Consider the following 18,066-nt stretch of genomic DNA (forward strand, 5'->3'; position numbering starts at 1 on the left):
GATTGGAAGCCTTAATATTAAGATGTCCACAGTCCAAAGCAATCTACAGATTTCATGTAATCTCTATCAAAATATCCCAGTGGCTTTCTTTTTTCCATCCTGAAATTCATATGGAATTTCAAGAGACCTCCACACAGCCAAAATCATCTTGAAAGGGAACAAAGTAGGAGGTCTCTCACTTCCTTATTTCATAACTTATGACAAAGCTACGATAATCAAAATGGTGTTGTATTGAAACAAAGAGTCATATAGACCAATGGAATAGAATAGCAAATCCCCAAATAAACCCTTGCACATATGGGTCAAATGATTTTTGATGGTGCCAAGACCATTCAAGGGAGAAGGGACAGTCTTTTCAACAAATGGTGCTAAACAAGTGGACATTCACATGAAGCTAGATCTACCTCACACCATATATAAAAATTAAAATGGACAAAAGGCCTAAACTAAGAGCTAAAACGAAAACATTTAGGAGAAACATAAGGGAAAATTTTAACATCGGATTTGGCAGTGATTTCTTAGATATGACACCAGAGGCACAGGTAACTAAAAGACACAACTTCCATGCATCAAAGAAGAAAACAGAGTGAAAGGCAATCCACGGAATGGGATAAAGTATTTGCAAATGATATATCTGAAAAGGGTGAATACCCAGAACATATAAAGACTTTTTACAACTTAAGAAAAACGCACACCTGATTGAAAAAGGACAAAGAGCCCAAATAGACATTTCTGCAAAGAAGACACAGGCCAACAAACAAAAAGATACTCAGCATCACTAGTCATTAGGGAAATGCAAATCAAAATCACAGCAGGATACAACTTCACACTCATTAGAATGACAATGATTAAGCATAGGTGTTGGCAAGGATGTGGCGAAATTGGAACCTTCAGTGGGAATGTAAAATGGTGCAGCCACCATGGAAATCAGTTATGGCAGTTTAAGAAATTAAACATAGAATTGCCATATAATTGAAAGCAGAGGCTCAGATATTTGCACACCCATGTTTACAGCAGCAGTATTCACAACAGCTAAAAGGTGGAAGCAACTTAAGTGTCCATCAACAGATGAGTGCACAAACAAAATGTGGTCTACCCACAGAACAGAGTATCAGCCTTAACAAGAAATCATGACACATGCTATAACTTGGATGAACCTTGAGGACATTATGCTAAGTGAAATAAGACAGTCACAAAAGGACAAATCCCTTCTGATTCCACTCATACGAGGTCCCTACAGCAGTCAAATTCAGAGAGACAAAGTAGAACAGAGGCTGCCAGGGGCTGGTGGATGGGGAATAGGGAGTTGGTGCTTAATGGGTACAGAGCTTCAGTTTTACAAGATGACAGAAGTTCATCTTGTAAACTTGAACTTGTGGATACATGGTAGAGAAGGCTGCACAGTATGAATGTATTTAATGCCACTAAATTGCACACTTAAAATGGATAAGACGGTAACTTTCCTGTGTATTTTAACACATCAAATTCTTTTAAATGACATTAGAATTGACTACATAGGTAGATAATAAAAGCCAACTTGCCTTCATCTGTGCAACTTTCTCAAATGATTATCAAATAAAAATGAAATTTCCACGCAAAAACGAGACAGTTGAGGTGTCTCTCCTATTTGACACAGATGCCCTCAGTTTTTTGCTCTCCCTTAAACAGGAAGAACGAGCATTTCAAAGAAACCCTGTCCTCAGTGAACCCTGGTTATGGTCCAAGACCCCTGTGGCACCAGCAGTGCCTCCTCCCGCTTGTCCCTCCAGCTGGTGCTCTGGCATCTCTCTCTTTTCTTTGTCACTCTGTGGACCGTGAGGATTGGAAGGGAGAGGACCAAGTACAAAAAGGACAACTAGGAGGGTTAATAGCCTCTCCTAGGCGTTTGCGTGAAAAGCAATGGCAGATCCACGTGGCCTGTATTGGGGCAGATGCCCTGGGGAGCAACTCCTTCATCTCACAGATGCTGAGGGTGGGAATGGCAGCAGCCATGCACTGCCTGAGTTTAGAGTGGACTGCTGGGGGTGCGTGTGTAGGTGCCACGTTACCACCTAGAACACACTGTCTCACGCTGTGAGCCAGGGCTTTTTAGGCACAGAGTGATGCAGTTCCTGCTAGAATTCTGGCGGCAGAGGCTACACCTGAGCAGCTCCTACCAGCTCAGTGGCATTTAGCCCACGGGATGTGGGGGGACACTGTTTTCCAAAGTTGAGGGTCTGCTTCCTCTATGCAGAAACAACAGGAAGGGACAAGGAGTGGGGCTTGAGTGAAGACAAAAGCAGCAATTCTGTTGAGATAGACATGGGTGCAGGGAGGTTGAGAGCAGGGTGGATGCTGGTGTCAGCCATCAGAAGGCCCCAATGGCTGCTGCTGGTTAGTCATGTATGCAGGTCCTTCTTTTTCCTCCTAACTGTTGCTAATCCCTTGGCTTTGTCATTGGGTAGCATTTGATATTGCACTAGATAGGGACTAGAGGGAGGTGAGTGGTGTCCACCACATGCACACATTATAATGAAGAGAGGGAGATTAAAAAGTCAAGTTTCATAAGCCAAGCTCGCTTCTGACTTTTTTCAGAGGGCAGCACCCTTTCCTTTTGATAATTCTGAAGCTAAGCAGAACAGACTAGGTTTCATAGTCCATTTATCTACTAGGTTAGGCCTTCGCAATGAAAAGAAAAACCATTACAAGGCATTGCTAGAAAAAAATGGTCTTATCCTCTTAAAGGATAATAAGACAAATGCATTTCCAAAAGGGGAGATAATTGAAGCTTCTCAGTGACTTCAAATCTTATGTGGAGTTCTCTCCAACATTGAAAGAATCAACAAGAAACCACCATAAACACTTCCAAAACACAGAAGAGGGAATACTTCTAAGCTTATCCTATGAGATGGACACCAAAACCCAAGAGATCACAAGGTGGTGTGTGGCAGGCGGGGTGGGAGGTCTTGGAACCCATCCCCTGTGGATACAGAGGGCTGGCTGTTCCAACACACCAAATCCAACAGCTATGTATAAACGGTATCATAAACCATGACTTAGTGGGCTTTGGCCCCAGAATGCAAGGTTGGTTCAATATACAGAAATCAGTCAATGTAATAACAGCACATTGATCTTATGAAGGCTAAAAACCACATTATCTTCTCAAGAGATGCAGAAAAAGCATTTGACAAAATCCATCACACCATTTCATGATAAAAACAAACTAGGAATAGAAGGGAACTTCCCCAACCTGATAGAGGGTATCTATGGAAAACCCAAGGTTAACATCATAGTTAATGGTGAGACTGAAAGCTTTCCCCTAAGATGAGGAACAAGACACACTGCTATTCAGTATTGTACTAGAGATTCTACCCAGCGAAGTGGGGCAAGAAAGAAGAATAAAGGACATCTAGGCTGAAAGAAAGAAGTGAAACTGTCTATTCACAGATGACATGATTTTGTACACAGCATCAGGAATCTACAAAGGTGTTAAAGAACTGATAAATCTTATATGACAGTTTGGTTCTAAAAGCAGCATTTAAGGCAAATATTGTTCACAGATCATTAAATTTTTTCCATGAAGTAGACACAGTTTGCTGTGTACAGCCCTGTACAGGACACACACACAGTGCATACAGAGATCTTGTACATCACGCAGTAAACCATGACAGCTACAACTCGGTCTGCTCCTGAGTGGCTACTACATGCCTTTCCAATTTGTGTGTATTCATAAATTACGTGAGGAATGTGACTTTCTGACTCTCAAAATAGGCAAAAGGAAGTTGTAACTGGGTGTCAACAGACACCAGCCCTGAGTGAGCAGCTCAGACTGGGTACAGGTCCGAGAATGACTGGAGATTCTATCTTGAGAGTGTCTGGCATTGCCTTTTGCAGGAACGATGGGTGAGTGAAACTTATTGCCTGGCTTTAGGCTCTTGGTGTCCTAAATTATCTACTTCATTGCAATGAAGGCATCAGAATGTAATTTAATCTCACAGGAGTGGCATATCTACTTTTGGAAGGCCCTGTGAGAGAAACTGTATTCAAAAATACCATTCCAATGTGGAGATTTATGATTCCTCTTCTCATCTCTGTTTGGTGTTGTCTGATCTTCTGTAAGTGCCTCAAAATTGTCTTTATTCTGTCTTTATACCCTCCATTAACCTTTCAATCTCTCCCCAGCAATGTAAAACCATCTCTGTTTACCTGCCCAGCTCCCACAACTTGTTCCTTGAACGCACCTGCAGAAGGCTGTGACTCATGCACTGGCAGTGCGGCTAGCTGTATCTATCCATAGCCTGTGGAAATATGCCAGCCCAGCAGAACAGCTGGAATCCTACACTATTAATATGGTTATGTTTTCCAGGCAAGTACTGCGCAATTTATACAAGTTAAATGCACGTATCTGTGATTCGATAGCACAGCTGAGAACTGTTATAATGTCTAACAATTAAATGACAATAACAGTATATGACAAATTAGGAGAAAGAACCACAACTTCAAAAGGATAGTTTCCTTTTAAGAAGAAACTAATATGAAAAAAGACTAACATCCCCCCCCCACAAAAAACAGGCAAATAACACATTAAGTAATTTACCAAAAACAAGAAAAGCAAATGGACAATAAATATATGGAAATACTCAAGCTCACAATTTATCATACATCAAATTCTTCACTTATTAAAACAGCACCAACAGAAAAAGAAATACCTGTGCTTCAGGGATAATGGAAACTCCATGTACTTACTCCCTTTCCTAGATTAAAACAATTTCTTTTTTCAGCTGGACGTGGTGGTTCATGCCTGTAATCCCAGCACTTTGGGAAGCTGAGGCAGGTGGATTGCTTGAGCTCAGGAGTTTGAGACCAGCCTGGGCAACATGGTGAAACCCCATCTCTACTAAAAATACAAAAAAACAGCTGAGCATGGTGGTATATGTCTGTGGTCCTGACTACTTGGGAGGCTGAGGTGGGAGGATCACTTGAGCCTGGGGGACAGAGGTTGCAGTGAGCCGAGATCATACCACTGCACTCCAGCCTGGATGACAGAGCAACATCCTGTCTCAAAAACTCCAAAAATTTTTTTTTTCATAAACAATCTAGAAATACATTTAAAAGCCTTAAAATATGTTTGACTCATGATGTTGACTACTATTTTACTGTAAGGAGACGGCCACATTGTTATGTGTGATGATGCTAATCAGTTATTGATGCTAACAGCGAGGCATTTGGGAACCCCAGGATGCTGTGATGATAAAGCCTGTTCCATCTGGGTGATTCTACGGAGCTAATAAAAACCAAGTTTCCAAATAACATTTAGGATATGGTTCTATGTTTTTAAAAAAGGTGGGGTGGTGCGGTGGAGGGGTTGTGAAATAACAGTGATCCGGATACAGGACATTTATGGTTTTATGAAAAACTAACATATATTCATGGAGGCCCCAGGTATTTGCATCGCCTCAGGAGAAACTATAATTTGACAAATAAATGCATTCTTGGCCATTTGTGTCAGTTCACAGAAGTGGGGCTGAAAAATCCAGAATCTTTTTTTAGTCCTATTTATAAAGCTATAAAAGCATAATTTTATTATGCTTAGAGGAAAAAAAAGTAGAAATGATTTGCTTGGGTTCCTTGACCCTATTCGAAAATGGAAATATACAACAATGCATTTCTATCCTATGCCTGCTGAGGGGATTTTTCATATTCTTTTCAGCATGCACAATAATCTTTGGGTGGTGGGACTGATTTTCTAATTTTCTAAAATGGACATGCGTTATTTTAAAAACAAAGCAATCTTTTAAGGATTTAAATATCAAAATCACTAACATTTCTCAGTAGGATGCAAAACTGATGAAGTTTATATCAATAGATAAACATGATTTATTACTTTATTAAAGTAGTTTCAACACAACTGAAGTTCAGACTGCACTGGGCTGTTGCCATCACAGTCTGGGATTGTGCACAGACCAGCCCACACCCCCAGCAGGCATACCCTTGCCAGAACCTGTGCTGGATGCCTTAGGAGCACAGAGACCACTGCCCGTTTTTGGGCTCTGTGTGCACAATTCATACCCCGATCCATAAGCCCTAAGACAAGAATGGCTATCATTGCCCTGGGTTCACTTTCTATTCAAAGAGGACTCATCTGGGCACAGCCAATGTAGTAGTTAAAATGCATTTTGAGAAAAAATAAATATTCTGTACAACGTATTTACAAGGATCAACTGTTTTGTCTCCCACCCCCAATTAGTATAAAATTGGGAAACTGTAATTTGACAGTTAAGAAGCATATTATTGGCCGTTAGTGTCAGGTTAACAAAGAATATGGAGCTGACCACCTGAAACATTTTTGAACTATATATAATAAGAAAAATTTCACATTTTAATATGCTTAGAAGAGTTTTTAAAGTAGAAATGATTTCCTTGGCCTCTGACCCTCAATGATGAAAATGCAACCATGCACCCCCTGTGCAGAAAGGCAGTTCTTCCCAGGCTTTCTGGAAGCAGGGGCCTCCCAGGAGCCTCCACCCACCTCACAGAACACTCACTACGAGCCCTGCACAGACAGCATGATGCACAATCTCCAACAGGGATGGCAGGGGCAACTCTTTAAAACTTGAAGAGGTCGATGAAGTGCTGCGGAGACACAGGCGTGAAGCAGCTGTCGGGGTCGGCCGCTGTGCAGGGGTGTCCTGAGTCCTGTGGGGAGGTGGGAGATGGTTAGGAGGGGGCCCACCACCAGCCACACTCTAGTGATGGTGGTTGGGGGGTCGTCAGCTGCTTATTGACATGGACCCTGGGCCCCACCTCAGAGGTACATGAGAGAGAACTTGGATGAGAATGATCAACACAAGGGCAGCCGCAGCCGATTCTACGCAGGTTTTCCATGGAACTCCTGCTCAGGTAGGGCAGGAGACAGTGGCCCCAGGTCAGCCTTCCAGTGCTGAATCTGGTACTGAGTCAGAGGAGCCAGCTGCTGACACCACCCTGCATTGCCCGGGAATCTACAAGGCCACAGAAGAAACCACTGGGGGCTTTCTGTCCTCTGATCCCAGCCATTCCTTTGTCCTGTCCTGTTCCTGGTGCACTTTGGTGCACAGGGTTCCCTCCACCCACCATTCATCCCTCAATCAGCCTGGGCTCCCTGCACAGGACATGAGCGTGGGGACACACGGCCTCAGCCCGAGGCTCCTGCTTGCTCCAAGGGAGCTGGCCATGCTCACATACCTAAGGATCCAGAATTTTATTTAATATGAGAAGCGACGAAAGAAAAATTAATTTTGTGAATGAAGGCTGGCAGAATCTTAGGAGGAACGTATGTAGACGGGACCAGAGGCCTTGGGGTCAGTGCTGGGTCTCTCCATGGCATGCCCTGGCAGTGCTGCCAACCCAGGTGCTGTGTGGTGAAGTGTTTATGGGCACGTCTAGCACCCTCCCTCCCTCAGCACTCAGGTGTTGTTCTGCGAAATATTTCATAAACACTCTCGTCTTTGCTGAGGTGACCAAAGTGGCCACTCAGCCCTGCTCAGGGTCCTGAGAAAGCTCAAGTCAGCGAGAGCTGGAATTGAGCTGGACAGTGACCAGGATGACGTGCATGAGATACAGCACAATGCAACATTTTCATCCCGAACACGGGATGTGTGGCAAGACAGGGAAGTACCTTGAATAGTAAAGCAAGGTGGTAGTCCTTTGAGATCGTGAAGAAAGAATCAGGAAGGAATGCAGTGAAGGCAGGGAAAAAAAGAAAAAGATTAGAAAGAGCCAGACTGTAGGAATTCAGGTTGGATTCATGTTATTAACAAAAATAACTAAAAACATCAGGTAACTGAATTTGGACAGTACAAGGTTATTTAAAGCAAGCAAACAAGACATCATCAGATAACCCAAATTCCCAAACTACTTGAAGACAGTCTTAAGACAACATATCTTTACCTTTAAGTCTTTCAAATTGGCAAGTAATGAGGCTGCCGTGCTAAATAACCTTCAAAATTATTCACTGAAAAAGAGATGCTACTTCCATGTGCAGTTTATATTAAAATTTTATAAGTTTTTTGGGGGAAAGTTCTGTTATTTAATGTCCAAAGGGTCTGCTCTGTGCTAAATAATGCACATTAAGTCAATTCCACACTTTAAGCCAGCCCCCACCTCTGACACTTGTTTCTTCAGACCAGTGGATGCCACTTTCCAACACAAACCCAAGCCTCAGCTGCTGCCCTCCTGTGCTGTCCTCCCCCGCTGGTTCAGGCCGCACCAGCGAAGTGGTTCCCCCGCAAGACCAGGACCACCAGACCATGGAGACCTCATTTTAGATTCTGGCTCCAACTTTGCTCCTGATGTCCACACAGGCCTGTCGGGTGAATGTCAGGTGTCCAGACCTCTATTCTGGCAACTGATACACCAAGAAAAAACAGGATGTAAAAATGCCAAATGCTCATCCTGGCTTCCCTGACCCAGCCGACAAGTCTACAGTTTTTTTTTTTTTTTTTTTTTTTTGGAGATGGAGTCACACTCTGTCGCCCAGGCTGGAGTGCAGTGGCCGGGTCTCAGCTCACTGCAAGCTCCGCCTCCTGGGTTCACACCATTCTCCGGCCTCAGCCTCCTGAGTAGCTGGGACTATAGGCGCCCGCCACCTCACCTGGCTAGTTTTTTGTATTTTTTAGTAGAGACGGGGTTTCACCGTGTTAGCCAGGATGGTCTCGATCTCCTGACCTCGTGATCCACCCGTCTCGGCCTCCCAAAGTGCTGGGATTACAGGCTTGAGCCACCGCGCCGGGCCAAGTCTACAGTTTTTTTTTTTTTTTTTGAGACAGATTCTTGTTCTGTCGCCCAGGCTGGAGTGCAGTGGCGAAGTCTACAGTTTTTAACTGAGGTTTTGTACAGCCAGGAGATAACGCCACCCCTCTCAGTGATCCTGAGTGCAGGGTGCACCAGTGTACCCTCCCATCGAAGTCAGTCTTTGGCTCCAGAGCTGAACTCAGCCCAGTTACTTACAGACTGTGTGAAAGGCTGACTAAGGCAGGTAGAAAAGTTAAAAAAGAACTCCAATAATAGCAGAGCCAGAACAGATGGGAAACCAGCTTGGGAGCAGATGAAGCAGCTCCACAGCACTGCTGACTGCCGAGCTCCAAGCTTATGTACTGTGGGAAATGATAAAACACCAGATGCCGACCTGAGACAGATGCACCATGGTGTCGGCTCATGACCAAGTCCCAGGGCCAGGTAAGAATTTACAGTCACCAACACCCAGTCTCATTTTCTCACTAGCTTTGATATTCCTTGAGTTTCTCAGTTAACACAAACTCCTGGGATGCTAAACAAACAAAAAACAAGCAGTAACCCTAACCCTAAGTGCCATTTTCTGAGTACCAGCTATGTGCCAGGTTTCCAGGTGCAGGACTGTTGGACAGTCACAGCTCCTCTGTGTGACAGGTCATGGCATCAAACCAAGACCCTGGGAGGGCAGCAAGCTCAGGAGACCCTGGAGGCAGGTCCAGGTCTGCCTGACTCCAATCTGGGTTTGGCCCACCAGGCCACTCACCTCCGCTTAGCCACATTGATGGAGCAGACGGGAGACAGGGCAAGAAGTACCTGACACCTTCAGGGGTTAAATTAGGAGGGATGGCTCTTTTTGAATACTTCCATGCATGGATTCAGAACTAAAACCATGGACTGCCTTCTGGAATGATACTCAGTGGGAGAAGCTGTGATGGGGCCACTCACTGTAGCTGCAGTGAAGTGGACATCACAGCCTCCAGGGGCAAGACATGAACCTCCCAGAACTAAGAGATGGGCAGCTGTCTTTGCTAGGAGAGACTTGTTCTCAATTTCCATGACTTGATAAAGTATGATAAGGTTCACTAAAGACAAGAATGGCAAAGCAAATTCTTTTGGAAGGCTACACCATCTCTCAATTTTAAAAAATCAGAACTTACATATTTCAGGAAACTAAGGCAACATATCCTTATATACATGGAACACCTGTAATCCAAAAATCTGAGATGCTCCAAAATCCAAAACTTTTGAGCACTGACATGATGCCACAGTGGAAAACTCCACATTAACAAGTACATAAAGTTACTAAAACATTGTATGAAATTATCTTCAAGCTCTGTGTAAATGAAACAAATGAAAAAAAATCTGAAATCTGAAACACTTCAAGTCCCAGGCATTTCAGATAAGGGAGGTTGGTCTGTACGGCCCAACAATGTAGAAGCGAAGGAGTGTTTTTCTTTGTTAGTTGCTTAGCAGACGGGGAGAGCTCCAATATTCATAAATGTTGTTCTAAGAAAAACACTATCACATACAAAACTGAAAGCCTTCTGCCCCTTTTGTGAATGGTATTTTCCCCCATAAAAGTATCGTTGCTTTTAATAGTTCTATAGTACAAAACAATCTGCTCAGGAGAAAAAAGAAAAGTAACTCTTAGGAGAAGCACTCACTTAACTTACAAATTACAGGATTGTGTCCACTCTTACTCTGTGACTGAAGACACAGCCACATGTTTTCAGTGTTAATATTTCAGAGAAGAACAAGTGTCAGTCCTAGAAGGAACTACACAGAAGGGGGCCCTGTTCCCTCCAGGGTCAGGTGTCAAAGCTGGGTGAGAACCTGGACTTCACTCAGTTGACCGCTTTCCTTCAGTCCACAAGCATCTGCCTGTGGCTTCTACTGCAGACAACTCACCTCCATATTGCGCTTTTTGTGCCGTATAACTGGGGAGAAAAGAATAGAATGAGGGCTCTCTCCTGTATAACCTAATCTTACTGATGAACTGATTCGTTGACCTCACCAAGTTGAGAATAAACTGGAATCAAGATGTTCCCCTGCTCTTGAGGGATAATATTCTACAAGACAGTTGTACTACTGCAGAAACACGTAACACAACTTGCATCTTTTTAATTTCATGAGAGAAGTCATACCAAAATATAAAATAATAAATCAGAAATAAAATCTCATATTCATGTATGATGCTGTTTACCTTTGAGATACCAAATAAAACTATTAAAATAATACAAGAAAAACACATCTTTACATTCTTTGCTCAATCATGGATTAATTTTTAAAGCCACACTTAGAATAAATGTAATTTGAAATGAAAAGCAGTTGTCTCTTTCCAACAGCCTAGAGCTTGCCTTATGACCTATCTGATAACAAAGTTAGATAAACGTAAAGCAAAGGTAAAATCACACAACAGGTTACGGTGTCTATCAGGCAAAAGCCTCATCTCCCTAGACCTAGAGAAGGCAAGAGGCAGAGACAGCCCACTCCTGCAAGAGGCAGGGCCTCATCTAGACCAGGGACAGTCAGGGGGTTCCCTCCACAGAGCAGCCAGCAGCTCAGGAGGGTCACTCCAGGACCAGCTTCTGCCTAGTTTCAATACTTTTATTCCCCCATGGTGAAATCTCACAACATCAAACATGTTCAAACGCAAGGCAGACCACGGAAACATACTCCAGGGTGAAATAATATTAACATGTTAAAAAAGAAGTGGATAATAGCCGGGTGCCATGGCTCATGCCTGTAATCCCAGCACTTTGGAAAGCTGGGGCAGACAGATTGCTTGAGCTTGGGAGTTTTGAGACCAGCCATGGGTAACACGGTGAAACCCCATCTCTAACAAAAAATTAACAAAAAACAGTTAACAACAACAAAAAAATCAGCTGGGCACGGTGGCTCGCCCCTGTGGTCCCAGCTACTCAGGAGGCTGAGGTGGGAGGATCACTTGAGCCCAGAAGTCGGGGCTGAAGTGAGCCATAACTGCGTCACTGCACCCAGAACCGCGTGGGTGTCGGAGCAAGACACTGCTTCAAAAAAACAAAAAAAAGAAGTGAATTAGTTGGGAATGGTAGTACCTGCCTGTAGTCCCAGTTACTCGAGAGGCAGGAGGTAGAGGCTGCAGTAGGCCATGGTGATGCCACTGCACTCCAGCCCGGGTGACAGAGCGAGACCCTATCTCAAAAAATAAGAAAAAAAAAAAAAAAAAGAAATAAGCAGTTACCTCTGACTGTGAAAAACATTGTTTTCAGACACACAGTCTGGATGGTGAGAACAGGAAGTAACTGGATGAAGGGAAGAAACTTGCAGATAAGTAACAATAGTCTTGTTAAGTTCTGATTGTATGAATGAGAAAAATGCAGATTTTAAAATCTGGGACTTCTCTATGGACGCTTTTTCTCTAAGAATGTGGCTTTGAGAAATGAAGCCTAAGCTGGTCCTGGCCCTACACAGATGGTGGGGACATAAAGGGCCAAGGGCTAAGTCTGGGGAAACGAGGAAGGTGCACTTGTCCTCAGATGGGCAGAGGAGTCACACTCCAGCCTTCAGCCTCAGGCTGGGGGTCAGAAGGGAACCTGGAGCTGCTGCCAGGAAAAGCCAGTGGCCGCAAGCCACCTGCAATGGCCTCCTACATGCTAACTTCTGCAAAAAGGAGAAGCGTTTTGGTTTTCAGCATTTCTGGTTTAAGCCCAAGTTGAATGAACATCTATTCCCCTACCCCAATATTTGGTAAAATATATCTCCTTAACTTACTTATAACAGTACTTTCCACTTTTTAGTCTTACACTTAGAATATAAGTGATTAGTTTCACCAAATTTTAATCTTGAAATTCCAAGAGCGTATTTAAATCAGTACCTTCCAAAAGAGAATGCTGCAGTGCCGACAGAAATGCAGCGTGTCTCCGTACTGCTCCTTCGCCGGGTAATGTTTCTTAAGTGCAAAGTACATCAACTTCCATTCAATATGACCTTTTTCTGAAAGGATCAAATGTCTACAAAACTAAACAAACAAAACCCCATTCAGAATCAGCATAAGATGACTTTCAAAGCATAATATTAGGTGTAAAACTTTTTCATTTTATTTTAGTTTTTAATATTTTTTAACTTCAATAGCTTTAGCGGTACAGGTGGGTTTTGGTCACATGGATGAACTGTATGGTGCTGAAGTGTGGGATTTTCGTGCTCCCATCACTGCAGAAGTAAGCACTGATCCACCATGTAGTGTTTCATCGCTCCCCCTCCTACCCTTCCCTCTTCTGAGTCTCTACTGTGGAGTATACCGCTCTGAATGCCTTTGTGTACCCATGGCTTAGCTCCTACTTACAAGTGAGAACATAAGGTATTTGGTTTTCCGTTCCTAAGTTATTTTACCTAGAATAATGGCCTCCAGTTCTATCTGAAATTATTTTTCAAAGGCAGTGTAGTACATAAAACAATTATTTGAAATTAAACTCACTTGGCTTAAATCAATAAGTGACAAATCAAATAAATTATGCTATGCCTGTACAATGGAATACCAAGCAGCTGTTAAACAGACTTAAATATTCCAATCCAGAATAATGTCCATAATATGTTATTAAAATAAGCTATACACATATTTGATAACAGACTTATATCAAGAATACATAAAGAACACTTAAAACTCAATAATAAAAAGACAAATAACCCAATTTTTAAAAATGGGCAAAGGACTTGCAAAGACATTTATCTAAAGAAGTCACAGAAATGGATGATAACCTCATGAAAAGATGCTCAGAATCCAGGCATCAGGGAAATGGAATGAAACCCACTTCATTCCCACTAGAATGGCTTTAATCAAAAAGTGAAATAATGAGAAGCATTGGGGAGGGGTGGAGAATCGAGAGACCTCACACACTGCTGGGGGAATGTGAAATGGTGCAGCCACTTGGCAAAACAATCTGGCAATTCCTCAAAAAGTTAAACAGAATCCACCATATGACTCAGTCATTCTACTCCTAGGTTTACAACCAAGAGAAATGAAAACAGGCATCTACACACAAACTCGAACATGTTCATGGCAGCATTATTTGTAAAAGCCACAAACTTTTATCAAACAGTCAATCAACTGATGAATGGATAAACAAAATGTGGATATAGAGAGTGGGATATTATTCAATCGTGAATGGAGCTCTGATTCATTCTACAACATGGAGTCATAAGGACATCATGCAAAGGGTAAGAAGCCAGTCACAAGACAGCAGATGCCACAGATTCTTCTTATATGACACGTCCAGAACAGGGAAACACAGAGACAGGAAGTCCATCAGGGGTTGCTTAGGGCTGGGAATGGTAGCTGAAGGGTACGGGTTTTTTTGGTTTGGTTTTGTTTCCTGAGGTGATGCTGATGTTTTGGCTGTGTCCCCCGCCAAATCTTGAACTGTAGTTCCCATAATTCCCATGTGTCGTGGGAGGTAACTGAACCATGGGGGCAGGTCTTTTCCATGCTGTTCTTGTGATAGTGAATAAGTCTCACCAGATCTGATGGTTTTATAAAGGGCAGTTCCCCTGCACACGCTTTCTTGCCTGCCGCCCTGTAAGATGTGGCTTTGCTCCTCCTTTGCCTTCCACCAGCATTGTGAGGCCTCCCCAGCCATGTCAAACTGTGAGTCTTTAAAAATTACCCAGTCTCGGGTATGTCTTTTATTGGCAGCGGAGAATGGACTAATACAGATGTCAATATCCTAACACTGACTGTAGTGATGGCTGATAAAGTGGAGGGTATCTTAATAAAAGTGTTACCAAAAACATCAGTGTTACAGAGTGACTTTCAATTACAGTTTTGAAAATGACCAGTGCACAGCTAGATAAATTAATGTGTATGTTTGAATGCACATAAAAGCCTGAAACAAAACAAAATGCATGGGCTAAAGGAGAAACAGGGATGCCTTGGGGTGGGGGCCTTTAACTTGTTTGCACAACACTGTACTAGTCTTTAAGGCTGTTGCTGCAATGAGCATGTTTTACTTTTCATAGCTAAAAACAATCACTTGTATAACATACTCATACTTCAGTCATGGCTTTTGAGGACTCTGGAAATTATCATGGAGTCAATGAGGAAATCCTGTTTCTAATAAAATTTGAAACGAAGACTACTTGCAAAATAAAAAGTAGTAGTTATCAGCCTGTTTGTATTTAGTATCAATTTCTGTGTCCTCTAGGCAGGCACTGTTAAAACATTAGTTCCCAGAGACTGAAAACAACCATTTGTTGTCTCATTTCTACTTCTTCCGAATTCTGTGCTATACCAGTGTTCATGGGGAGAATCCCCCCCATAGTTTTTCTCCTAAATAATGATCTGTGATTTTTCTGAACTCAAATGCAACATCCCACCAGATGCTTCAGTCAAGAGCATTCAGCTGACTTTCCTTCCATACTCTCTTGAACCAGTCCAGCTTTCTCAGGTATCTAGTTTTACTTTGAGGATGCCTCCTTATCTATGCTTTCTCCTAAAAGGTCTTTCTAATATGCTTTGTTTTTTTCAGGGCCTTAATGTTAGTTACTGATGCCTGAAGAACAGATCATTATTTTCCGATGCTGTGTTTTTATGATTCAGATAAGAAAATCTGTACAAATGAGATGCACCTGCAGGTGCTAATTGCAACTTAACTATTCTAGGATATCGGTGCAGAACAGACATTTAACTTATTTAAAGCAACTCTTTTAAGAATGGCAATGACCACAGAAATGGCCAAAATACATCCTCAAGCATGTTTAGGGTCTAGATGTATAAACACCTGCCAGGCACTCTCATTAACGCCTTTTGGGAACAGCTCGGGCCTGCACGTGATAGGGAGTGTCCCAGGGCAAACTGGGAGGCAGAGGGCTCATCCCAGATGACCTTCATTTACCTCTTTTCCTAGGATCTAAGTCCTCCCCACAAAAGTCTATCCAACCCCTCCCCCATGCCCAGTGCTGACTTAAAATTCAATCCACTGTTCTCCTACTCAAATTAATATTGGAATTCTTTTGCTTCTCTCGAACAACTCCACTTGAGACAGTTCTCCCCAAGGTATCCATAACCTCTGCTCAGCTAAATCTCACAGGCTTTTCTTTGTCCTATTAATCTCTCTGTCCACGGCTTTGAGGGTCCAGCTCCCCCCAGGTTCTGAGGCACCTCATCTATCACTCAGCATTGGGGTTGGTGCCCTCAGGCCCTGCTCAGGCTGATCCCATTGCTTCCCGTCCTCTCCATATGCATCTGTCCAGGCCCTTGCTCCACATACCTCTCAGACACACTCCATGAGGCCCGCGTCCAGGCCAGCCCCTTCCTGTGGGAGCCCCCATCCCATCCCTCAGGGTCATCTTCTGATGTCTTCCCTGTTGCCCTCGTGCACTTCCTTGCCCATAACTTATTTTCCTGAGGCAGGATCCTGATGGATCCTCTTATATCCACTCCAGCCTAGTCCTCAAACAAGAACAGAAGCTCTTCTGAAAGCTGCAATTCCATGTGCTTTGCTGGCTCCCCTGAGCTCACAGGACACAAAGATTCTTCATGTGGCTTGGCCTCTGCTGTGCTTCCTCACCATCCACCACTCACACACACAGCACCCTCCCCATGGTAGGGTCGTGCTCTCTGCCTAGGCCCTGTCCGCTGCCCTACACTCCAAGGGTAGATTGTGCTCCTCATGAAAGGCACCCAGTCCCATCCTAGGTCTTCACAGTGCTGACCACAGTTCCAATCCCACCCCATGAGGAGCACAACGCGCCTCCCTCCAGCCACCTGCCTTCCCTGGCTGCGCAGGGACCACACGGTCTCATCGTGGATGAGGAATGAGCAGACCACCCTGGAAAGGCCTCAAGCACTGACAGCAGAACACACCTTATGTTGCCCCACAGGCAATCCCAAGTGCAGCAGGCAAAAGGCAGTGGCGGGGCATGCTGTGGACACTCAGGAGTGCCATCTACCAAGTGCTGAGAGCACTGAGGCACACAGAGGGTGCCTGACTTTTCAAGGATGTGCAGCTTGGTCAAAAGCAAAACTGGAATCTGATTCATCACATCAGGAGAAAAGGCAGCGAGCCAGGGACTCTATGCACCTCGTTATCAACAGGAGAGAAAAGAACTCAGCTCATGCTTTGCTGTTCAGTTTTGGGTTATTTTAGAATCATGGTTCTTTTTCAACAGGAAAAATAAACCTTACATTCTATAGGAGAGAAACCACAGCAATCTCAATAAATTCTGATTGTTCCTGGTTCTTTCAAAGTGGAAAACACTCAGCCATTCTTTCTCTTCAGGTGAGTTTATACGGTATGGCCCCTAGGCAGAGTCTACTAAACTCCCAGCCTGAGGGGACACTGCTGCATCCCACTCACCTGCTTTTCAGCAAAATGGTACTGACACAGCTTCTTCCACAGCTGTCTGTCTTCACTGAGCATATACAGTGTGGGGGTCACCTGGCCTAAGGTGATGATGTCCCATCCGTCTGAGAACCGGTAGAGGATGTTGTTCAGCATGTGCAGAGGAAGGTCACTGAGGGTGAGGCCATTGTTCACTTGCTGAAAGGAAAACACAACAGCATCTCACTGAGAAGATGGCCAGTGTTTGTTCACACAGTAACTGAAGAGTCAAGCTGGAATGAATGCTTCAAAACATGGCAACACAAAAGGAGCTCTCCAGGTCATGCATTGCAAGGCATCAAGGGGCCTGCATCCACCACCCTGGGGAGGGCTGGAGGAGGAGGGCAAGGGAGGGCTGCACAGCAGGACAGAACCAGGCTGTTCCTGGGTGAGGCCCTACTGCTGCACCTCCCCATGCGCCAGGTGTCTATCAGCATCAGGAGGTCAGTACTCCTCTATGGCATCGAGACACACCTGGAGAAGAGCAGGGTCTACAGATGTGGCACTGCTGCCCAGATGAGTCCAATGCACCACGAGGGCAACATGACACCCATCACCAGCAGGGGGCAGGGCCTGCACCCCACCACTGTCTGGGTGGCCTGGACAGCCCCTAGGCCTTGATGGGTCACAGCTGGTCACCCCAGTGATGAGGGAGGCTGACCACATCATCTGCAAAGCCCCTTCTAGCTTTGTGGGGTTTTTTTCTTTATTGAGGTGTAAGTGATAAATGGAATCTGTCTATACTGGCAGCACGTGGTGTTCTGTGCTTGTATGCGTTATGAACCAGTGGCCATAGCCCAGCTCGCTGTCCGTCACCTCAAGTCATAATCCTTTTATTTTTGTGGTGAGAACATTTAAGATCTACTCTTAGCAAATCTGAAGTGAAGGATGTATAATTATTAACTGCAGTCATCATGCTGTGTAGACAACCTCCAGAGCGGACTCCTCCTGCACCACA

General features: G+C 44.0%; 1 protein-coding gene across 15 annotated transcripts in view; it reads right to left on the reverse strand.

Moving 5' to 3' along the window:
* Positions 1 to 6,340: 6,340 nt before the first annotated feature.
* The window catches only part of FBXO25 (F-box protein 25), a 64,732-nt gene continuing 53,006 nt past the window's right edge, over positions 6,341 to 18,066 (reverse strand). For 14 of the 15 annotated variants that reach the window (XM_023219131.2, XM_023219121.2, XM_023219133.2 and 11 more), the window contains 3 exons: positions 17,085 to 17,267; positions 12,608 to 12,751; positions 6,341 to 6,675 (listed from right to left, as the gene is read on the reverse strand). In XM_023219131.2, coding sequence (XP_023074899.1) covers positions 6,586 to 6,675; positions 12,608 to 12,751; positions 17,085 to 17,267 — 417 coding nt within the window. In that variant the 3' untranslated portion in view covers positions 6,341 to 6,585. The remainder of the gene's footprint in view (positions 6,676 to 12,607; positions 12,752 to 17,084; positions 17,268 to 18,066) is intronic. The other variant, XM_026453919.1, reaches the window with a different exon arrangement.

This window comes from Piliocolobus tephrosceles, chromosome 7 (genome assembly GCF_002776525.5).
Source record: "Piliocolobus tephrosceles isolate RC106 chromosome 7, ASM277652v3, whole genome shotgun sequence".
NCBI lineage: Eukaryota > Metazoa > Chordata > Mammalia > Primates > Cercopithecidae > Piliocolobus > Piliocolobus tephrosceles.